Consider the following 25281-nt stretch of genomic DNA (forward strand, 5'->3'; position numbering starts at 1 on the left):
CACGGCTCTTTATGACTATTTGTTCTATAAGTTACATGTTATGACAAAGCTAGGGATCCTCAGAATAGTGTTTACCAGATAATGTCTTACTGTCTAAGAGATCTTTGAGGATTTAAAAATGGGTGTATTTTATTTCTTCTTGTTTATTGTTTTCAAACCATCTTTCTTCAAAATAGACCAAAGATATCAATGCTTTCACTGATTTTGCTGTTGCATATATATCAGCACATGGTGAATATCCTGAACTTTAAAAATGTGGACAAGATGAAGCCATTTCAGCCTGATTTTCTAATTTGTCCTAAGTGTTTGAGAATAGTCTTTACTCCTATTTAGAGTACTTTATCCCTTGCTGCATGTGCAAAGAGATGGGGTAGGACACGGTATCTGTGCTTTTACTTTATAATAAATCTCAATAATGAAATGGTTCCTTCCACTGTTTCTTTTACCAAGCAGCTGGTAGGGGGATAAACATTTTGTCTCTGGCTTTTGTAAAAGGGGTCATGGTGTACTGTTTGCCCTAAGTCTGATAATATTTAGCCTATCACAGACAAGTTCTTTTAAGATTAGTAAACTTTAAAGTAAATAACTCTCATTTGATCTTTAGATGGTTAACAAAAAAGAGTGTTGTTTTGTATGGATTATGGTAACTCATATAGATGTAAAATTTCTAGGATTATTACTGGTCAGATATCTTTTCGTGTATTGAAATTTAATTTTGCACATAATGTATCTTTGCGATGCATAGTCAAAACTCAGAGGGAAAAATGGCACATCTTCCATTTGTACGGCATGCCATGCACAGCATGAGAAAGTATTTTCATATCTCTTATTTGGTTTATCTTTACTGCAAATTAGTGAGGTGTGATTTTTATTGTCCACATTTTTTTTTTAATGGGGAAACTGAGGTTCATTTGTCAGTAAGGTAAAAAGTGACAGCCTTGGACCTGGTCTTCAGACCTCTTCCCTGTAGGTGATCTATTCGCACTATATAGCCAGTCTCTTGAAAAAAAAGTTTTTGTATGAGTGTGGTTTGAAGAACTTGGCCAGGTTTAGGACTGAATTCCAGTTTGCGGAAGGAGATTCAGTGTGTTTTAACTCTTTTTTGTTTGTTTGTTTTTTGCTCTGCTTTAGCCTGAATACACCACCTGGAACTAAAGTGAAGCTCTCAGGCATTGTGGATATAAAAAATGGATTCCTGCTCTTGAATGACTCTAACACCACAGTTCTTGGTGGTGAAGTAGAACACCTTATTGAGAAATGGGAGTTACAGAGAGTAAGTGTAAACTAAGAAAAAATGGCTTGAACTTTAAAAAAAACTGTACTTTTTTTAAATTGTATTCTGTGTTTTAAGGAGATCTTCCCAAAATGAACAGTAAAACTAGTCTTTTATGTCAGAGTTGAATCACATGGAACACAGTGATCTTTATAGAAAACTATCTACCTTTGTTAAAGTAGAAATATTCTTTGTCTTGAGCAGGTGTCATTTTCAGTATTCACTACATTTTAGTACATATTTTAAAGAGTAATTCTTTACTGACAAGTTTTCAAAACTCCCAAGATGCCATTTATAAACTATGTGTAATGTATCTGTGTATAATTTTGCAAAAAACTAGTGTTTGTGAATATATATGAATATAATGTATGTCTGTATCTCATGTACAATCACACATACATACAACTGAAAGCAAATTTTATATATAGAATTTCACATTAATGGAGATATTCTTATTCATTGTCTTCCCAGGCATGTTAGTTGATGTTTTCCCCATTTATAAGTGATATCTTCATCCTCTTAGTCATCTAGGTTATCTCATGATTTTGTCTCTAGTTTGCCTCCAGCAATCAATGCTCTTGATCCACTGCAGTCAGATCTTAAATCGATCCCTTGCTCTCCAGTTCCATTGTTGTTGCTATAGTTTGTCTTTTTTTTTTTAGCTTATTTTTTAAAATATTCACAACTTGATTATTTTAGTTTAAGTCTTTTGCATCTCTTGCCCGGACTATTGCAGTAGCCTTTTTACGGGTCTCTCCATATATCCTTTCTCCATATTCTAATTTATTTTATATATTTCTTCAAGATTATCTTCCTTCAGCATCACTCAGAACACATCACACCCTGCTTTTATGTCAAATGCCTTAATTCGGCATTCAAGGCTGTTCACAGTCTAGCCCTGGTTCCAGTTTTCCTTTTTAACTTTGTAAATTATTTTACATGGATTTTGTTCTAACCAAATGGAACTACTTACTCTTTCTTTGATTCTCTATGCTTTCCTCAGTTATACTTTTGGGGGAAAAAATTTTCCCACATTTATATCATTCATCTTGTTCTCTTTCTCCTGATCCCTTCATGGCCCATGCTTTTAGACCCTGGTCAAATGCTTGCTTTTTTACCAAGTGAAGTAGTTGCTTCTTATGGAATTCTTGGAACATTTTTATTTGTATCAAGAAGCATATTACTTTCTACCTAACACTAAAATTATGTTTACTTATCTCCTTTAATAGATTGCAAGCTTTTTGAGGTCAGAATTATTTGTGCGTTTGTTCAATTCCATGAATATTTGTTGAGCAGTCTGTAGTATTATGCTGGGCTCTTGCATCAGTAAACCATGTAATCCTCCTAACAGTCTTATGAGGGAGTACCATGTCCATATAGATCAGAAAATGGACTTAAAGAACTGATAAATAACTTCTTTTATGATTAGAGAGCTAGTAGGTGATAGATCTGAGACTTCCCGTATCTCTAAACCAGAGCCTGGATCCTTACATATAAAAAACATTATAACTAATGATTGTGGAATGAGTGAGTTACAAAGCACATAGAACTAATTACTCTTTGCTAAAATTGATGTTCTTGTGCTACCCTCAAATCTTGCCTGTTACCTAGAATGAGCCAAGGGGCATAGCAGTAGAAGCTTTTGCTATTTTATGATACATTATTCTTCTCTATTTTCTTAGTTTGAAAGTGCCTCTGTTTGGGAGGTAAATAGAAATAGAAATTTAGGCACTTTTTTTTATTCCTTAGTATTCATTACATATACTAATGTGCTACATTTAGGTCTGCAGTATTATGCATTATAAGATAATGTTCCATAACTGCATTGTTTAGTTAAAATGTGACAAAAGTAAGTAATTCGGAAGTGGCTTGATAAGTTTTACATAAATAGCCAAGTTTATGAACTTTGAATTTCCTAGAGAAATCCCACCCATTCCATGTAGCTCTTGCTTTTCACAAGTTAATAAATTGTTTTTTTATTATTAGAGATTTTTTTAAATGTGGTAAGATGCCCTCAAGTCAGACCAGTACCTTGTATTATTTACCCAACCCCAGCCAGAACTGCTTCACTAACTGTAAAGTGAGTCAAAACATTCCTAGAAACTTCCTCACCCCTAAAACACACACACACACACACACACACACACACACACACACACTGATTATTAGTAGTTTGATAGTTGTCCTTGTAATGTTTTATTATATTATGTTGCGTTTTGTTTCCTGAAAGCTGTGTTTTTTTTTCTTGTTAGGAGGCAATAAAAATTTACATTAAAAAGAGTTTAAAAACATCTTAATATGATTATAGTTCTCTTTGGTTTCATAGCTGTTGTTTCTGTTTTCATTTGGTAACCATAGTGATGTAGAAACCATGGAGAATTCAATTATTTAATAAGCATCTGGCAGGTGGCACACATAGAAACCATAAACCATAGAGTTAATTTTGAAAGAGGGCCCTAACCGTTTTGTAAAATAAATAGGGGACATTGGGCAGTAGTTAAATTAAATGTCCAGGTGTTGTAGCTATAACAAATTGGTAATAGATCGGTGATGAGGAAGAAAAACTCAAACCTCGAAATGTTTTGTATGTTGGATAAAGACAAATTCTAGAGAGTTCTGAACAAGATGTAATTTGCAAAGTAATGTAGTTTCTGTAACATCTTAGTGCCTCTTACCCTGTTCCCATGACAGATCTGGTTTGTTTTTTTTTCCTTTGGGATGTATGTATGGTAATGTATACATAACATAAAATTTGACATTTTAACCATTTTAAGTGTAAAATTCAGTGGCATAAATACATTTATATTGTTAATACAACCATCACATCCATCTCTAGAATTTTTGTCTTCCAAAACTTAAACTCCATACCCATGAAATAACTTCGCATCCCCCTACAGCCACTTCTAGTCCCTGGTAATCACCATTCTACTTTGTCTTTATGAACTCATCTACTTTAGGTACTTCATATAAATGGAATCATATGATATTTGTCCTCTAGTGTCTGGTTTATCTCACCTGGCATAATGTTTTCAAGGTTCATTCATGTTGTAAAATGTGTCAGAATTGCCTGACTTTTTAAGGCTGAATACTATGTCATTGTGTGTGTGGTAACATTTTCGTCATTCATCCGTTGATGGACATTAGGGTTGTTTCTACTTTTTGGCTAATTGTGAACAATGCTATTATGAACATGGTTGTGCAAGTATCTGTTCAGGTTTCTGCTTTCAGTTCTTTTGGGCGTATAACCAGAAGTAGAATTGCTGGGTCATATGGTAATTCTATGTTTAATTTTTTGAGTAACTTCCATATTGTTTTCAACAGTGATTGCACCATTTTATATTCCCACCAGCAATGCACAAGAAATCTAATTTCTGCACATCTTTGCCAATCCTTTTTATTTTACTTTATTTTATTTTTTGTAATAATCATCTTAATAGGTGTGAAGTGGAACCTCATTGTGGTTTTGATTTTCATTTCCCTAATGCTTAGTTGATACTTAGTAGCCTTTCGTAGGCCATTTGTATATCTTCTTTGGAAAAATGTTTAAGTCCTTTTTCCGTTTTTTAACTGGTTGTTTAGTTTTTTTGTCATATGAGTTCTTGGTATTTTCTGGATGTCAATTCTTTATCAAGAGGTGTGACTTACAAATATTTTTTCATATTCTGTGGGTTGCCTTTTCACTCTGTCAATAGTGTCCTTTGATGCACAAAAGTTTTTAATTTTGGTGAAGTTTAATTTCATGGTTTTTTCTTTTTTGCCTGTGCTTTTGGTGTCATATCTAAGAAATCATTGCTAAATGCAGTGTACTGAAATTTTTCTTCTGTGTTTTCTTATAAGATTTTTATGGGTTTTAATTTAGGTATTTGATCCATTTTAAATTAATGTTTGCATATGATACAAGCTAAGGGTCCAATTTCATTGTTTTGCATGTGGATACCCATTTTCCCAGCACCGTATCTTTCCTTTCCCCAAAGAATGGTCTTGTCCACCCTCATCAGAAATCATTTGACCACATGCGCAAGCAAGGCTTTATTTCTGGGTTCTTTATTCTTTTGTTCCATATGTCTGTCTTTATGCCAGTACCACACTATTTTGATTATAGTAATTTGTGGTAAGTTGTATAATTAAGAAGTGTGAGGCCTTTTTAGGATAGTTACGGCTATTCAGGGTCCCTTGAGATTCCATATGAATTGTAGGATGAATTTTTCTATATCTGCAAAAAAAACTTCTTGGGATTTTGATAGGAATTGCATTGAATCTCTAGACCACTTTGAGTAGTATTGACATCTTAACAATATTAATTCTTTCAATCCATGACCACAAGATATCTTTATATTTATTGGTATCATCTTTAATTTCTTTTAGCATTTTTTGTAGTTTTCAGTATACAGGTTTCTTTACTTTAGTTTATCCCCAAGTATTTTATTCTTTTTGATGCTATTATAAATGGAAGCTTACAACTTGCTGTTGTTTTTTGCTCATTCTGGTTCCCAGCAATGACTTCAGGGAATTCGTATGTTGGTTTCTGGGGCCTCTTTTCTCTACAGGTCCCTCTTTTACAAAACTCCGCCCTACAACTTCCAGTTGCTTCAACCAGCCTAAACCATGAAATTCATTTTCTCAACTTGACTGTCTATGCTCTCTGTCTGCATCATGCTTCTGAGCAGAAATGCAGAGCTCATCTGTTTTGTTTTTTTCTCTTTCTTTCAGGGATTATAGTCCTGCACTACTTATTGTTCTGTGTCTTAAACAGTTGTTTCTTACATGTTGTCCAGATTCCTACTTGTTTATAGATAGAGATGAAGTCTGACTTTTGTGCATTCATCAGGATGAGAAGTAGAAATCCTGTGTTTTAAATTGTATAATGTGTATTGAGAGATGGTATTATTAGCAGCTTATGTGAGCTTTTTGAGGAAGTTATACTATAAATTGAAATGATTGATGTTTGAATAATCCTTTTCTTATATCTAAACTGAAGCTGAGAAAAGGACCCCTAGATAATTGTATGGATTTGCTGTTTTTTGTTTTGTTTTGTTTTAAGATTTTATTTATTCATTTGAGAGACAGAGAGAGCACATGAGCAGGGGGAGAGGCAGAGGGAGATGGAGAAGCAGGCTCCCTGATGAGCCAGCCAAGAGCCTGATGTGGGGCTCTGATCCCAGGACTTGGAGATCATGACCTGAGCCAAAGGCAGATGCCTAACCATCTGAGCCACCCAGGCACCCCTGCTGGTTTTATTTTTTTTAATAGGTTAAAATCTCAAGAATAGCTTGTAAAGAAATATGACATTCCTATACAGTTTAAATTACTTTTGCTTAATCAACTAAACAGTATTACTGCCTTTGGTCTTAACATTCTTTTTTTAAGACTTATTTATGAGAGAGAGAGAGAGAGAGAGAGCACTCGCTCCATGAGTGTGAATGGGGGGAGTGGCAGAGGGAGAGAAACTCAAGCAGACTCCCCACTGAGCACGGAGCCTGATGTGGAGCTCCATCTCATGACCCTGAGATCATGACCTGCTGAAATCAAGAGTTAGACGCTTAACCAACTGAGCCACCCAGGTGCCCCTAGTCTTAGTATTCTTTATATAAATTACCTAAAATGCATAGTATTCTTTACATAATTTGGGAACTCTAGAAAATGTTTGAAAAGTGCACATGATGATTTTTTTAAAACTTCTTTCCACCCACTATTTAACAGCATATTTTAAACATAACATTTTCTAATGATAATTGTTAAAGATGCTCAAGAGATTTTAAAGTTGAAAAAATGTATTAAATGACAACTAGTGCTTAACAGACATATGTTAACACCTCAAAAACAAATCTTCTCTCTATAATCTTACATATGAGAGGGAGAAAATTAGTAGGGTTTGGAACCTTATTTTTATTTAGAGAACAATGGGCTGAATACTTCTTCAAAGTATAAATTGATTTGAAAAATGACTTTATTAAGGAAATTTTACTATAATTAAAAGTAACCTCCATATCATAAACTATAATAATATGACCTCTTTAAATAATTAGAAATCACTTTTATTATAAATATCCCTATGAACTGTTGCTAGTCACAACACTTTGACACCAAATGTGTGTATTTTCCACACCAAGCAATTCTCCACTTCTCTATAGACACCACATGGATGTCCTAAAATTTAATTCAATTCTGACCCTACTCAGAGTTAGTACAGACCCCATAGCTTAGGGACTCAATCTCACAAGACTGCTCCACGACTGCAGTTGCCAGTTGCAAATAATGGGTCCCCAGGTTGCCAACACTACTGTCCAGTGTGGTTACAAATTGGGGATTCTCATGACCCCCTGCTCAGGTTTGATAATTTGCTATAATGGCTCACAGAGTTCAGGGAAACGCTTTACTTACTGTTACAGGTTTGCAATAGAGGATATTATAAAAGATACAAATGAACAGCCAGATGAAGAAGTATAAGATGTGGAAGAGTCCCTAGCACAGGAGCTTCTGTCCCTGTAGAATTGGGTGTGTTCTACCTTCCCAGCACATGGATATGTTCACCAGCCTGGAAACTCTGAACCTCATTGTTTAGGGTTTCAGTGGAGGCTCATTATGTAGGCATGATTGACTAAACCACTGGACATTGGTGATTAGCTCAGACTCCTTCCTTCTAATCTAGCAACCATCCCCCCATCCTGGAGCTATCTGGGGGCCCATCAATACTTGCCTCATTATCGTAAACTCAGGTGTCCTCAAAGAAGCTTATTATGAGTAACAGAAGATGTTCCCGTCACCCCTATCACTCAGGAAATTCTGAGGGTTTTAGGAGCTCTGTTTCAGGAACTGGGGAAGAAGATCAAATATATACATTTTTTTATTTTATCACAATATAACAAGTATGTTGTTTGCTAATAGTTTTTATGTCTAAAAATTTATTTTGAAGATCATTTCTAGGTAATATTTGTCTGTCAGATTATAGTTTTAATATGTTTTAAAGTGAAATTCTTTATGTTTGTTGTCTTGAATTTACCCCTTGTTGAGAAGGGTCTTTTTTTTTTTTTCTAACTTTTCTTTTTATGGGAGCAGGTTGGTAGTTACTTCTGAAAATTGTATTTGAATGTGTAGTTTAATATGGGGAGGTGAGGGGAGAACCTTTGCCTAATTATTGCCTAATTACATAAAATATTTTATGTAGTTTGAAATAATTTATAGAAGACTTTTTTTCCTGCTCTGTATAATCTACTAAAGTAAGTGGATTCCTGGTACATTGTACATTGTAAATGGTATAATTTCTGTTTTGTGACTCACTTTTCTCACAGAGCTTGTCAAAACACAATAGAAGTAATATTGGAACTGAAGGTGGACCCCCTCCTTTTGTGCCTTTTGGACAGGTAATGACTTTCATATTGGGAGATGAATTTTAATCAGCAAAAAATTGTTTTTCATTTGTATTCAAACTGTGTTTAGTTTTGTGCTGAACTATTCATTTAGAGGTCATGGGAGTTATGTGGAAATATATTAAATACAGAAATTTAATAATTGTAGGGTTTTTCTTTAATTAAATTGTTGGTGTAGATGCTTTTCTCAAGAGCTGTTAACCCAAAGATTGAAACAATTAAGAGGCACACCTGAGCAGCAGCAACTTAGAACTAATTAAGATAGGATGGGGGGGCTTTTTTTTTTTTTTTTTGAGAGAGAAATTCAAAAGTAAGAAGACAAATGTATGCTGTAATTTCCCACTTTGTCAGTAGAAACACAAGAGGGAGAGAGAATGAAAGTGTCAACAGAAGGATGAGACATAAAGGTGAGAGCACAGGCAGGGAAGGGCGTCAGTGCACTTCAGTAGGGCCTGCCGTCTCAGCTGTCCTCTCCTGGATTCTGTTCTTCTGCCTTGATCCAAATACCCCTGTCAGGCAAGAACTTAATTTTATTTCTATTTGGTATTTATTTTTTTAACCACAGCAGCCCTGATCCTTCTCTCATAAAAGCTAAAAGTGTTCTACTTCCTATTTTTCAACCCACTCTCTGCAAAATGTTACATTGAGGTAACACCTTGGCTGGTGGGTATCTTGGGTCTTCCCGACTGTACTCAGCATTAAATTGTATTCACAAGTCTCCTGCAATCTTTCCCTCCTTTATCCCTGCTGAGTCTGAGAATATTGCCTGTGGCATCTTTCTCTTTGCTTCATGATGCCACCAGCATTTAGCTGTTGGTAATCTGCCTTGCATTTGCTCTTTAGTTTTCTTCGAGAGCTAACTCACAGTGAAGATGAGTTGGGAACACAACAGGTGGGAAACAGAGCTATAGCATAACGGCTTTTTTTTTTTTTTTGGTGTGAAAAAGATATCTGGCTGATCAGGAGATAAATGGATAGAATCCGTTGACTGGCATCAGACGAAGGCAGATGCTTAACTGAGTGAGCCACCCAGGCATCCCTGCATCATGGCTATTTTGAAAATACTTTAAAAATACACCAGTTTTACCATGTTTTGGAGCAAGGCATGGTCAAGATGAGAGGAGGCATGATGCCCGATAGTCTGATCCATGTTGTTGCTATTCTTTCTTCTACCAATGTAATAAATCTTCAGAATGGAAACTGAGCATAAACAGTCTGATAATTTGTATTTGAATCTAATAAATATATGTTTGCAAGAATTTGCTTTCTTCTTAAATATTGTAGTGATAATATTTCTTTCATGAATTGCTCAGAGAGACTTATAATCTAATTATTTCAAGATTATGAAGAATGTTTTTTAGTTTTTTAAATTAGGAAATATAATAAAAGTTATATTTCCGATAATATATTTTTTATAAAGCCCATTCTGAAAAATTCTTATTCATTTTATCTTAGCCTTGTACATGGGTTAGATAGATAATGCTGGATGTGTTCTGGTATCGACACGATATATTTATGTTGCTGAAAATCTGTATTTGTATAACATATTTGTTTGATAGCATGTTTTTCTTTTTTTATTAAGTTGAGACAAGGTTCATTTTATAGGATTTTTACTGCTAGGATTAGAAGGGAGAGCAGCACTTGGGGCTTATTTTTATGCGGTGATAGCTTTCTTAATTTATCTTATGAAACTAAAAATCAAAAACTTTGTAGCCTGATTGAGAGAACAAGTATGTTTTTAGTTTTTGGTTTATAAGTTCAGAGACAGCTCTTTATATTTAAAATAACCATACTGGGGCGCCTGGGTGGCACAGCGGTTAGGCGTCTGCCTTCGGCTCAGGGCATGATCCCGGTGTTATGGGATCAAGCCCCACATCGGGCTCCTCTGCTATGAGCCTGCTTCTTCCTCTCCCACTCCCCCTGCTTGTGTTCCCTCTCTCGCTAGCTGTCTCTATCCTGTCGAATAAATAAACAAAATCTTTTAAAAAATAATAATAAAATAAAATAAAATAACCATACTATTTAACCTTCATATGCATATTGCGGCATAATACGGAAATCAGACTTCTAATAAAAAAACTGAACTTATCTCTTCTTGTACAATAGTATTGACTGTTTGAAATTTAGAATTATTTCAAGTCATTATCCTAAAATGCAACTAAATTTCTTGGTTCAATGTATGTTTTAAATATGTGCCCTATTTTAGTTGGCCACATTTTTATGTAGCATTACATTTTATTTACCAGTTACATTTATTTAAAAGTTAATTTAATCAATTTCTACCTTTTTTTTAAATCTATGGTAAAGAATTATATTTTTATGAGCTCTCAGTTGTTGTCAGTGACACAAACATTTTTTTTTGAGGTATTTCTTATTAAAAACTTGAATTCTTTTGGAAATACTGAAGTGTTTTATTTTTATTCATTACCAGAAATGCATATCTCACGTCCAAGTGGATAGTAGAGAACTTGACCGAAGAAAGACATTGCAAGTTACGATGCCTGTTAAACCGACAAATGATAATGATGAATTCGAAAAGCAAAGAACTGCTGCTATTGCAGAAGTTGCAAAGAGCAAAGAAGTAAGAAACTAAATCATTATAAATTTCTCTTATTTGTTGTCAGTATGTTCTATTTAGGTTACTCATAATCATTATTGTCTTTTCATATAAGGTAACTAATTCAACAAACTTTTCACATCCTTCTTGCATATTTCATCGGTAGAAATGCCACGGTAACTTACAGAGTCTTAAGCTTATACATTTTGCTCATATGTTCTTTTTCTTGATCTCCTTTACAATTCTTTTTTTTGTTTTTTGTTTTTTGTTTTTATTTGAGAGAGTGAACTGGAGAGAGAGAGCATGAGTCATGGGGGTGGGGGAGCTGAGAAGGAGAGTGAGACGCAGACCCCCTGCTGAGCAGAGAGCCCATACAGGATTCAGCACTGGATCCCAGGACTCCCAGGACTCCAGGATCATGACCTGAGCTGAAGGCATACGCTTAACTGACTAAGCCACCCAGGCATCCTCTCCTTGACAATTCTTGCTAACAGACTACCCTTTTCTCCCTCTTCCTTTTCTTTTCTTTTTTTTTTTTTTAAAGATTTTATTTATTTATTCGACAGAGATAGAGACAGCCAGCGAGAGAGGAAACACAAGCAGGGGGAGTGGGAGAGGAAGAAGCAGGGTCATAGCGGAGGAGCCTGATGTGGGGCTCGATCCCATAACGCCAGGATCACGCCCTGAGCCGAAGGCAGACGCTTAACCGCTTAACCGCTATGCCACCCAGGCGCCCCTCCCTCTTCCTTTTCTTAATAGAGTAACAACCGAATGCAATACTTTGCGTTATGGCAGAGTTAGTTATGTTAGTTGGGCTAAATGCCACTTTGGAATGCAGGTAAAGATCAGAGGATAAATCAGTAGTTCAAGGATTAACATTTTTGTTAGTTTTCATTCTTCAATCTACTTAGTAAAAAATAATTTTTTTTTCTTTGGATCATATGTATTTATACACACACACACAATATCCATCGTGTTCTATTAACAGCCAGATGGTTTTCTTTTAATTATTTAAACTTTCTTGCTTATTTGAAATAGGTGTTTTCTCTAGTTATTTCTTGATTTTAGACTTTGATAAGAAATTTTTGTTCATGAATTTGTTGCTTAGACAGACTTTTCTTATCAGTGAGATTGAAAACTTTATTCATTAGAAGTTTAGCTAACCTTGAGATCATGACCTGTGCTGAAATGAAGAGTTGGATGCTCAACCAACTGAGCCATCCAGGCGCCCCCTAGGGAGTGTTTTAAATGCTTAGGTTAAATCAATGAACAAAATAGACAAAAGATCCCTGCCCATATCAAGCGTATATTTTAGTAAAGGAGACAAACTATTAACACACTGTTTAAGTTAGTTATATAGTAGGTTAGATGTTGGTTAAGTGCTATAGGAAGAAAAAAAAGTAGAGTAGGTTGGGGAGTCGGGAGTGCCAGTTGGGGATGAGGTGCACTTTAAAATGGGATGGTCAGAAATTGAAAATTCTTTTAAATTTTTGTGTAGTTTATATTCTAGTGAGGACACTAATATAAACATGCTAAATAGGTAAGTTGCAAATTTCAGTTTTAAATATAGTAATTTGATTAGGTCTCAGGATGATGAGATTTGAGCCAGGACTTGAAGGAAATAAGAGAATTAGCTATATGGTTACGTGAGGTAAAAAAAGCCCTTGCAAAGGTTCTAAAGCAGGACTATATATTCAAGGAATAGGAAGGTAGCCAGTGGAAGCAGAGAGAACAAAGGGACAAGAAGTAGAATAGAAAGTCAAGAGTGATGATGGAGGTCAGCTTATGTAGGTCTCTGTAAGTCATGTTAGAAACACTGACCTTTATTCAGAGAGAAATGAGAGCCTTTAGAGGTTTTCAGCACAGCAGTAACATCAACTTTAAAAAGCTAATTCTGGCTGCTAGGTTCAGAGTAGATTTTAGAGAAGAAAATTGAATCAGACGAGTTAGGAAATTATTAAAGTAATCCAGGGAGGGAAAAATAATGGTAGCCAGGATGATGATGGCAGCTGTATAGATGGTGCCAAGTGCTCAGATTCTGGAATTTTTAAAGTAGGGCTATCACGATTTCTGAGAGATTGAATGTGGTACATGAGAAGAAGTGTCATGAATAATTCCAAGGGTTTTGCCCTAAAAAGTTGGCAGGTAAGAGTTGCTTACTTTGAATTGGAGAAGACCATGGTGGAACGGGTTTGACGATAAAGATTTGGTATTCGGTTTTGAACATATTAATGTTGAAGTGTGCCTGTTAGACATCCATGTGGCTTCATAGGCAGGGAGACAGAAGAGTATAATTGAAAAAGTGAGCTTTGGAAGAGATACGCATTTGGAAGTTGTAGACATATATGGATGCCTTTTGAAAATCATGAGGCCAAACGAGATCACCAAATGAGTGGTGAAGGGAAGAGAAAGGGGTAACGAATGAACACTGTAGCACTAGAGGTTGTATGAAAGAGGTTGAACCAACCAAGGTGCAACCAGAAAGGTAGGATCAAAACAAAAGAATGCAGAAATTGCATCATGGAGAAAGGGGTATTGAACTCGTCAAAAGCTGTTGAAAGATCATATAAGATGTGGTCTGAGAAATAGTGTAGAGTTGAGGAATTCATTTCCTCTAGATTCCTCTAGACATTCATGGGGATGGTAGTAAGATAAAATATACAGTGCTAAGGGAAAAGTGAGTATGAAGATATCAATGGGTGGGTTGATGTGGTGAAAATCTGTTCAAGTTCTGTAATGATTATTTCAGTTTTTTCAGTGAGGAAGTAAGCAAGATCAATAGTAACAATGGAGGAGAAGATGTTGGAGGTTGAGGAGTAAGGGGAATATGTAAAGTAGTGGTCTAGAAGACTGGGAGGGTGGATGGGCTAGGGAAATATAATAAGATTGCTAGGGAGCCTTAAGGGCCCACTTGAGTTTCATGGTCATGATGATTTCACAGATTCCTAAATTGTACAGTATGGACAAGGTGGTGTCACTCATAAAGGACACCATTTATCTTATGGGTGGTGTTTAAGTTGTGTTGTTTCTAGATATTTGTATGTTTAGTGAGTGGCAACTGTTATAAAACAGTGAAAAGCAATTCTGAAAATTTATCCTATTGTTTAATCCATAAAAATGGAAAGAAAACAATAAAGAAAAGCATCCAGAAGATGGGACTGTTTCACTAGTACCAAAAGAAAAAGTACTTTTGGAGTTACGGAATTTAAATTCCAGAAATATATTTAATTTGGAACACATCAGTGTCCCGAGTTCTCAGGTAACTATATTTTAATATATTAAACAGAACAGTTAATGTTGCCATGGATTGTGAATGTTTACTATGTGCCAGTTACTAAATTGATCACTTTGTGTTGTTGATGTCATTTAATTCTTACAGTGCCCCAATTAGGTAGGTTTTCTGATCCCTGTTTTAAGAGTGAGAAACCTGTCTTGTAGGAAGTAAAAGTAACTTGCCTGAAGGCAGGAGCTAGGAAGTGGCTGAGCTAAGATATAGTCCCAGTCTTGTCAAGTTCCAAAGCCTGTTTTCTTAACTATATCACACTGTCTCCCAGTCTAATAAACTTTATATCACAATAATATAAACTTATTTTTTTCTTTATGACTTTTAAAGTGATGACCGTCAAGACATTCCAAATCTATTACATAAAACAAAAAGAAAATGAATGAATCTCGTTATACACTTTTGGTCTTTGAAAATGTGGTTTTAATTTTGGTTTAAATAAAATTTAAATATTGCGGTGCATCAACTGCTTAATCAATATTTAATACGTTGTCTGGTTAATGCTTATATCATTTTTCTATTTTTCATGTTCTGTTTCTTTATATTTTCATCTGATTCAAAATAATTTCCCAGTGTTATATAAATTTATATCTAGGTATGTGTTCTTACTGTCATAATTTTAAAACACATGTAAAACTATTATCAGTAATAAAAAGCAAGTGTTCACTTCTTCCTTTTTTATTAGATCTATTAGAACTATAAAGATATTGTATAACCAGATGTGTAATTTAATATTGTACAAGTAACAGCAATGGGTTGCTTTTCAGTCATGATTTTGTATCTTTCCAAACTAATATTCTTTACATTCTAGTCTTTTCACAATAGTTTTGATAAAAATGAGATCAAATCAGATTTTCAAATGTGATTAAACATAGTTATTCTAATAAGTCATGCAAAATAAGAAATAATGGACTTTAGAGTTTCTATACATAGTTGGTAAGATGGCATATTATGTAATTAATGTAAAAATAAATTAGTAATGAGAGTTTTAATCCAGTGTTAAAATTCATATTATTTGTTTACTTTTTAAGATCATATAATCAGGGGCACCTGGGGGGCTCAGAAGCACATGACTTCAGCTTGGTTTATGATCTCAGGATCCTGGGATTGAGCCCCGCTTCAGGCTCCCTGCTCAGCGGGGGGTCTGCTTGTCCCTCTGTCCCTCCCCTTACTCTCTCTCAGTCTCTGTCTCAAATAAATAAAATCTTAAAAAGATTATATAATCATATTACTGGATCACAGATATAATGTAACTGATTCCTAGACATGTTTAGTGCCTTGCTAAAGATAGACTTGCTATGTAACCCAGGTCTTATGATATCAGTAAAGTATCGTACCCGAGAATTATTTTAACACCTGATCTCCGTGATGCTGGTACCATTTTATTTTCTATATTGTTGTCTACTTAAGTTTATTCTGATGACTTGCCTAGAAGACTTAAAGATTTAAATTAATGTACTTTTTGTATTGCTTCACCTGGACTTGTAGAAAGAAGAGATTGTGGCCAGTAGATATTTGTTTAAAAAGGATTAGTTAACATTTCATTTTTTTCATGTAAAACATAATCAAGAAGCTTTTAGTTGCTTCAGTTTTACTAGGTGTTTTTAGTTGCAGGTTAGTCTTAAGAGCTATTTTTAAATGTTATTTACTTACATCTGTTTTGTTTTTCTCTTATCAAAAGACCAAGACATTTGGAGGAGGTGGTGGTGGTGCTAGAAGTAATCTCAACATGAGTGCTGCTGGTAACCGAAATAGAGAAATTTTACAAAAAGAAAAGTCAACCAAATCTGAGGGGAAACATGAAGGTGTCTATAGAGAACTGGTAAGGCTAAAGAATCAGCCACAAAATTAATGTGTTCTTCCTTGCCTTGATGATTTTTATGTTCTTCCTTGTAACCACTACTGGCTTTGTTCAGTGTATTATGGATAGAATTCACAATTCTAAGAAGGCTTTCGTTAAGGATTATAGTTAACTTTTGGAAAATTTGGATTAATTGAAAGATGATTTACTCAAAACCTCCATTTTACTTAAATTTCTAATGTCCAAATAGCATATTTTGGAACAGATTGGTAAAAAGCCATCAAATTAAATAGAGGACATTTAATAGAGAGTATATTCTATAAGATGATGCATCAGGAACATCTCTTCCCTTCCCCCCATTTTTCTCAAATTTTGTCTAAAGTAATTTTGTTTTCTTTTGCTTCACTCTTTGGGAAAAATATGTTAGAACAAGTACATGTGTATTATGGTCTCATTTGCAAAATATACCTGGATTTTTTAGATAAATGGTAGGAGTCAAAGTTATTTCTGATATTCTGCAGTGTCCTCAGATATAAGGGAACTGACAAGAATTCATTTTCCTCTGCCTTTAGAAATTGAATGACTTTAGATGATTTTATCTGTAGAGTACAGAATACTAAGACTGGCTTAAATAATAGGGATTTATTATTTCACATAACTAGAAACTCAGAAGTAGATGGTTACAAAGGTTGATAAATTCAGCAGTAACAATGTTGGAGCTCTGATGGGCATCTCTGTGATTTTTTGGCTTTCTTCTCAGGGTTACAGGATTCTCTGTGTATTAAATCTTCACACAAAAAGTTCAAAGGCAGGAAGGAAAGGGTGTAAGTCTATTTTATCATATATGAAAATATTTTCTGAAATCTCCAGAAAATTCCATTTATGTGTTATTGACTAGAGCTAGGTCACATGTCCCCTTCTAAATCAGTCATTGGCCAAGAAGAATGGGTTTATAACTGTGGGCCAGGCTGTCTCTCCCTTGAACATATGACCATTTCATTCTTTTAAAAAAGTCAGTTTTCAGTTTAGAGTAGATATAGTAAGCTGAAAAAATATGGTCCCTAACTAAAGAAGCCTTCAAACTTCAGTAAATTGAGAATACTTCTCTGGGAATGTCTTGCCATAGACCATCAGAGACCAGCAGTTTGGGGTTGTGGTAAGGATTAAACGCATGAAGAGAATGATATCAGAAAGATGGTGGAGTAGAGAATCCAGGAATTGGCTCTGCCACCCAAACAACTGTTGAGCTGGCAAGTACTCTTTGAAACAACTATTTTAGAAGTCAGGAGCCTGAGAGTCAGACACTTGAGCATCCAGAATAATAAGTGATGAAGAAAGAGGCTGGTTACTGGCTGACCATGGGGATAATGGAACAGAGACGTCAGTGATGCTATACCACAAGGAATATAATCCTTGCAAAGAAAGTTTGGAAAGGTCACTAAACAAACTTACAGTGGCAGCTTTCATCTAGTAACAACAGCAGTCCCTGAGGAGGAGGGAGAATCTGATTTCCAAAATTACTGCCATTATAGTTTTCGAAATGTCCAGTTCTCAACAACAAAAAAAATTACAAAGCATATCAAAAAACAGCAAAGTATGACCCATTCATAGGAAAAAAAGAAATTGACAGAAAACATCCCTGAAGAAGCCCAGACATTGGACTTACTAAACAAAGACTTAAACTATCTTAAATATGCTCAAAGGTCTGAAGGGAACCATTCCAAAGAACTAGAAGAAATCAAGAAAACAGTATATGAACAACTAGGGAATATGAGCACTGGTTGTTATATGCAACTAATGAATCATTGAACACTACCTCAAAAACTAATGATGTACTATATGTTGGCTAACTGAACATAATAAGAAAAAAAAAGAAATTATAAAAAAGAAGCCAAATAGGATTTCTGAAGCAGAAAAATACAGTACCTGATATAAAACATTTAATTAGCAGATTCAACATCAGACTGGAACAGGCAAGGGAAAGAATTGGTGCACTTTAATGTAGGGCATTGAAATTATCAGGTCTAAGATGCAGAAGGAGAGAAGAGTGAAGAAAAATAGAGGATAAGGGACTTATGGGGTACCATCAAACATACCAACATGCACATTGTGTATGGGAATCCCAATAAGAAAAGAGACAGGAACAGAAAAATTACCTGAAGTAACAACGACCCCAAATTCCCAAATTTGATGAAATTATGAATCTGTAAATCCAAGAAGTTAAGTGAACTCCAGTAGGATAAACTTACAGAGAGAGACACACCAAGACGCATTATAATCAAGTTGTTGAAAGCTAAAGACAGAGAAATCTTGAAAGCTGTGAGAGAGGAACACCTCATCAAATTCAAGGGATCCTGAGTAAGATATATGACCAATATCTGATCAGAAACTATGAAAGTAAGAAATCAGTGAGGTGATACCTTGAAAGTACTGAAAGGAAAAACAAAAACAAAAAACCTGTTAACCAAGAATTATATGTCCAGCAAAGCTATTATTCAAAACTGAAGGAGACCATCAAAAGGACAATTTGAAATACCAGTGTAAATATGAATGTACATCAATTGTTCTAATGACTAAGTACCAAATTTTTTTGCATGTTGGACAGTTTTCAGTTCCTTACTTCCAGCAATTTAAGGAAGACTTGATTGGAATGTCAGGCAATAGGTCCTTAAAATAATTTTTAATAATAGATAGTATTATAGGTTGAATTGTACCTTCCCAGATGTGTTGAAGTCCTAACCACCAGTACCTTAAAATGTGACTTCATTTGGAAATAGGGTCTTTACAGAGGTATCAAGTAAAGAAGGTGGGCCCTAATTCAATATGACTATTCTTATAAAGAGGGGAAATGTAGACAGAGAGACTGATATAAACAGAGGGCAGGTGAGCAGCAGATATGCAGTGAGAAGATGGCCATGTGACTAGAGTACATCTACAAGCCAAGAAATGCCAAGGGTTGCCAGCAAACAACAGAAGTTAGAAGAGGCAAACAGAGTTCTTCCCTAGAGCTCCCAGAGAGAGCATGGCCCTGCCAATACCTTGATTGAGAGTTTGGTTCACTGCAAATCACATCTTCAAGGAAGGTAGAATAAATTATACCAAGATCAGGTATTAATTGATTTTTTATATTTTTTTATCAAGTTCTATGTATGGAACAATATTCTTCATTAGGTATTTATTTGAGAGATAATTGGGGAAGAGAAAAGTTTTAGAAAGTTTGATTATATTTTTTTACATTCATTTAAGTTTTTGAATAGGAAAGATGCATTTTAGTTTTGATGTCCAGTCCTTTCTGTGTTGACTTTAGCAATTGCATAGTAGAGATCTAGATTTTCTCTTACATGTCAACTCTGATCTACTGGTAATAGCTACTGTGTTTAGAAAGGTTTTTGTGTTTGGAAGGATGCAGTCATGATTTGGAGAAAAGTATTGTGCTTTTATCATTGTCTACACAGGTATCAGAGTGGCTGTCTGCAACATGCAGACGATGTATATGCTATCTTAAAGCCTATCAATCTTCACTCTTAGACGTACACGTTAGTTATATATTCCTCAGCTGGCAGTGGTTCAAGAAATTTCTTTATGGGATATGTTTGTATTACTTAAAAGGTTTTTGAATTCTACTCAACTCTAGATTTTTCAAGGAGATTTTGGGTTCTGGTGTTTATGAAGTAGATTTTCCTGTTTGAGGTACACCAAAGCACCGTAGATAGTGGTGCTAATGAGTATAGAAAGAATACTGAACAGAGTTAAAAAAAAATAAAGCTACTAAGATAGTACCATTTTGTTAACTTCATTTTATACTTTGCAGTTTTGGAGAAGTGCTATATTTATAATTACATTGACTTTTGAGGATATATAGTCTTCACTGTATTATTTTCAGAAGCTTTATTCTGACACTTAAAATTTCCTTCCCTCCTTCCTTCCTTCTCTCTCTTTCTTTTTCTTTTCTTTTCTTCTTTTCTGCTTTCTTTCTTTCTTTCTTTCTTGCATTTGTAATGGTAGTTGTGAAGTCAGAGTATTAGAGGCACAACCCCGCGTATCATACAGATTTTTTCTTGACTGTTGGTATGAAAAAGCAGCAAGTGAATGTTGTATTAGTATGACATTTTTTCCATAAGCAGGAGGTGTAATCTTTAGTTAAAAAACAGTGTGTAGTTAAAAACTTATGCCTTGCTTATTATGGCCATCAGCACAGCTTTGCTCTTAATTTCTTACAGGTTGATGAGAAGGCTCTGAAACATATAACAGAAATGGGCTTCAGTAAAGAAGCATCAAGGCAAGCTCTTATGGATAATGGCAACAACTTAGAAGCAGCACTGAATGTACTTCTTAACAGCAATAAACACAAACCTGTTACAGGACCACCTCTGAGAGGTAGACTTCATTAAGCAAAGTGCCAGATAGTATTGTTTGCTTTTCGGGCTGGGGTTTTGTTGCGGGGGAGGGGGGGGCTATAAATTCATTTCTATTTGTGGTAAGTGGATGGAGCACCAATTTTGGAACCATGGAGACTTGTTCAAGTTACTCCAAGTCTGTTTATCTTCATCTTTTTGTAAAGTAGGTCTAGTAATACCTTATTTAACCAGGTTGTTACAAGCAGTAGAGAAAATATGATATGAAGTGAGTACTTCTAGTCATTATTTCTAGAACCGTGCCCCTTGTATAAATGACTAGTCTGCAAACTTTTTTAAATTAACAAGCACATGACTTTTACTTAGTGTTATTCTTTAGTCATTCAAGCCTTAATCCTATGTTCTTTTAAAGGATAAGTGGTTAAAGAAAAATTTTATAAAAATGATTTTTTTCTCTCAAAAGATAATTTACATGAACAAATTCAAATTTCCAAGTAGATCATTTAGAGGACTAAAGGTGCTAGTTAATATAATCATTTAAAAACTTTTTTATTGGGGCGCCTGGGTGGCACAGCGGTTAAGCGTCTGCCTTCGGCTCAGGGCATGATCCCGGCGTTCTGGGATCGAGCCCCACATCAGGCTCCTCCGCTATGAGCCTGCTTCTTCCTCTCCCACTCGCCCTGCTTGTGTTCCCTCTCTCGCTGGCTGTCTCTGTCTCTGTCAAATAAATAAATAAAATATTTTAAAAAAATAAAATAAAATAAATAAAATAAAATAAAAACTTTTTTATTTAAAAGATGTAGAATATATGGAAAAATATGAAAAGAAATACAAAATCAAACTTAAGGTGACAGGATTATATTTTAGTGTGTTTTCTCCTTTTGTTTTGCATGTACAATAAATATGTCTTGCTTTATTTCTTAAGGTAAAGGAAAAGGCAGGGGGAGAATAAGATCTGAAGAAGAAGAGGAACTGGGAAATGCAAGGCCATCAGCACCAAGCACACTATTTGATTTCCTGGAGTCTAAAATGGGGACACTGAGTGTGGAAGGTAAGTTAACTTTTTTTTTTTAAATATTTTATTTATTTATTTGACAGAGAGAGAGAGACAGCGAGAGAGGGAACACAAGCAGGGGGAGTGGGAGAGGGAGAAGCAGGTTTCCTGCTTGAGCAGGGAGCCTGATGCGGGGCTCGGTCCCAGGACCCTTGGGATCATGACCTGAGCCGAAGGCAGACGCTTAATGACTGAGCCACCCAGGCACCACTGAAGGTAGGTTAACTTAAAGTAGATTTCTTTTTAAAAGACCAAACTTTATTTGGAATTGTACAAAAAAAGGTTAATAAAGCAACTGACAGTAGAAACCTCTATTCTGGGTGTTAAAAATTTTAGTTACAAATTTCCTGTTTGACAGAAGCACAGAACAAAATTTGAATTGTTACATTCTGAAAATACTAAAAGGTAGCTTATTTTGCCCTCTAACTGTATGATGGGAGATCTCACCAAACTCTTACCCCCAGCTTCACTAGATGACAGATTTAGCTATGAAAACAGATCATTATGGTGGAGAATTTATTATTATATAATCTTATAGGACGTTTTCCCTGTGAATCATCTCTCTCTTTTTTCTCCACATATTATATATCACGTGAAAATATTCACACAGTGAGTCAATATGCTCTCACAATATGATTTATTCCTTAACATGATATATTTTAGGATTAACGTAAATACTGAAAAGATAAATAAGTATGTTAAATGTATAACTTTTTTCCAAGCCTAGGATATAGTAAATATTTTCTAAAATAGTATGTTTTTAAAATATGATTCCAGGGGCACATGGGTGGCTCAGTCAGTTAAGCATCCAACTCTTGATTTTGGCTCAGGTCATGTGCTGGGCATGAAGCCTGCTTAAGATCCTCTGTCTCCCTCTCCCTCTGCCCCTTCCTCCACCACCACCCCCCCCACACACACAAAAATAAAATAAAATATGGTTCCCAAAAGTTAGGGAAATACACTTTTAAATTCAGTTTTCTCTTTTCAGACATATTTTTAATTAAATGAAAGCTTGGAGATAAAAATGCTTTGATAACAAATTTGAAGTGTCCAGATTTCATAAAAATGGAAGCTCATTGTTAGATTATATAGAAAAGGCAGTGTGTTTTGAAAAAAAAATGTTTGATATAGATGAGACTTGTAAGCAGACACATATAACAGCAATATTTTCTTGGTTATAAAGCATAATGTGTTGGTTTTCCATGCTGTTTAATAAATTACCACAAAGTTAGTGGCTTAAAACAATGCAAATTTATTATCTCATAGTTCCTGTGGGTCAGGAGTCTAGGCAAACTTAGTTGGGGCCTTTGCTTGAGATTTCAGCCGGGGCTATGATCTTAGCTGAGGCTTGAGGTCCTCTCGTACACTCACTGGCTGTTAGCAAAATTTAGTTCGTTGTGGATTAAGATCAAAGTCCACATTTTCTTGCTTGATGTTGCCTGCGAAGTGCTTTGAGCTCCTGGAAGTTGTTGAGTTCTTGCCACCTGACCCCCTCCATAGGCAGGTCACAACATGTTTGTTTGCTTCTATAAAGCAAGCAAGAGAATCTCTACTGCTTCTTCAAATCTCTGACTTCCTGATATTTTTGTCACAACTTCCTTTATACTCTCCCAGTCCGAACTTCTGTGATTTTCTTTTATCCTTCTGCTTCCGTACATTTGGTTTTGACTCTTGCATAATGAGGTTGAGACTAAGAATGGTAATTTTATGGTGATCTGTGTACCTATAATGCTTCAGTTCTCACGGAACATACTCTATTCCAACAAAATTAAATAGTATTAGCATTCCATTTGGAAAAAGGTGTCAAAGTTAAGATACATGACATAAATACTACACTAAATAACAAATATCAGTGTTAGAGAGATATGCTTCTGAGGAGACAGAAATTTCTGAACACGTATGGTAATACAGGCCATTGTTTTAGTAGATATGATTTGTTTATGTCACTCTTACAGACATGACGTGGGATCTGCTAGAATGTGAGAAAAATATGGACATTATGTAATATATGTAATAATATTCCAGATCCCTGGTTTTTACAGGGATTACAGGGAATATAATCTATGACCTTCATAAATTACTAAATTCAAGAAATTAGATATTTCTAATATTTGTACAGTACAGCCTCTTAAATTTGATCCCAAATCACATGTTTCTGCAATCATCCTAACATCAGAAATCATCCCCTCCAACTTATATTAGTTTTTGTTTTTTTTTGAAGAGAGAAAGAGCACAAGTAGGGAAGGGGGCAGAGGAAGAGGGAGAAATCTCAAGCAGGCTTCACACCCACTGCAGAGCCCTATTACGGCTCGGTCTCACGACCCTGAGATCATGACTTGAGCCAAAATCAAGGGTCGCACGCTTAGCCAACAAGGCCACCCAGGTGCCCTTTTTAAGTTTTCTATCATATTTGGTGACCACTATTCTCAGAGGAGCAAAATTTTCTTTCTTTCCTAGAAGTACTGTGAGGGCAAGCCAGCTAGAAAAGATGGGAGATGGGCAGAACGCTTCTTGGAGGACGTAGCATTTTAGACAGGTCCGCGGAGCAATGTTGGATCAAGGGCAGTCCAAGTAGAGGGAGCTCCGGGTGCCCAGGCTTGGAGGCAGCAGAACAGCAGTTCCCGGTCTTTGGGACAGTGTGGGAGAGGTGGGGATAGAAGGCCGGAGATAGAAGTGGTAAGCTGGGGACAGATAAAGAGAATTTTGTCCTAAGGGATTTTTATTTTATCTAGATGGCAGTGCAAAGCCGTAAAAGGGTTTTTGGCATGAAAGCGATGAAGTTTGGTGCTTTCATGAAAAACAAATGTTTTTTTCTCTGTCTGCAAGGTGGAAAATGGGATGAGACTGAAGCGAAACTGCATTCTATGGGTTACGAGGAATTCTTCATTCTGTAAATGTCTTTTACGTAGTATTTATTTGTACCAGGTCTATGGCTAGTGGTGGGGATACAGGATATAATAAAATAGCTCTTTCTAAACATTCAGGGAAATATAGGGATCTTGTAGCTCTTGCCCCAAAGAAGCTTACTGTCTAGTTTGTGAGACAGAAGAAACCACAAATTAAAGGGAATAGAAATACTTATTAAAAAGGATTTTGTCATTTACTAAGTGTAAACAACATTGAACAAAATATAAAGACTAAGCAGAAGCAGTTTCGAATACAGCAATCAGACATGGTATATATTTCTCCAGGCATTCCTTGGAGACATCACAGGTTCAATTCCAGACTGCCACTGTAAAGCTTATAGTGCAATAAAGTGGGTCAAAATTTTTTTTGGTTTTTCAATGCATACAAAAGTTATGTTTACACTATACTGTAGACTATGAAATGTGCAATTGCTTGTCTAAAAAACAGTGTGCATACCTTGATTAAAAAATAACATTATTGCTAAAAAATGCTAACCATTATCTGAGCTTTCAAAAAGTCATAATCACTGATCACAGATCACTGTAACAAATATAATAATAATGAATAAATTTGAAATATTGTGAGAATTACCAAAATGTGAGACAGAGACATGAAGTGAGCAAATGCTGTTGGAAAAATGGTGCTGGTGGACTTGCTGGTCAGAAGGTTGCCACAAACCTACAA

The 25281-nt window shown here is 35.4% G+C and overlaps 1 protein-coding gene across 4 annotated transcripts in view; it reads left to right on the plus strand.

Annotated features, from left to right (window-relative positions):
• Positions 1 to 25281, plus strand: part of TDRD3 (tudor domain containing 3) — a 163835-nt gene that overhangs the window by 84709 nt on the left and 53845 nt on the right. For all 4 annotated transcript variants that reach the window (XM_040623391.1, XM_040623393.1, XM_040623397.1 and 1 more), the window contains 6 exons: positions 1132 to 1273; positions 8563 to 8634; positions 11072 to 11221; positions 16162 to 16302; positions 20502 to 20658; positions 21562 to 21687. In XM_040623391.1, coding sequence (XP_040479325.1) covers positions 1132 to 1273; positions 8563 to 8634; positions 11072 to 11221; positions 16162 to 16302; positions 20502 to 20658; positions 21562 to 21687 — 788 coding nt within the window. The remainder of the gene's footprint in view (positions 1 to 1131; positions 1274 to 8562; positions 8635 to 11071; positions 11222 to 16161; positions 16303 to 20501; positions 20659 to 21561; positions 21688 to 25281) is intronic.

This window comes from Ursus maritimus, unplaced genomic scaffold (assembly GCF_017311325.1).
Source record: "Ursus maritimus isolate PB19 unplaced genomic scaffold, ASM1731132v1 scaffold_10, whole genome shotgun sequence".
NCBI classification, from domain to species: Eukaryota; Metazoa; Chordata; class Mammalia; order Carnivora; family Ursidae; genus Ursus; species Ursus maritimus.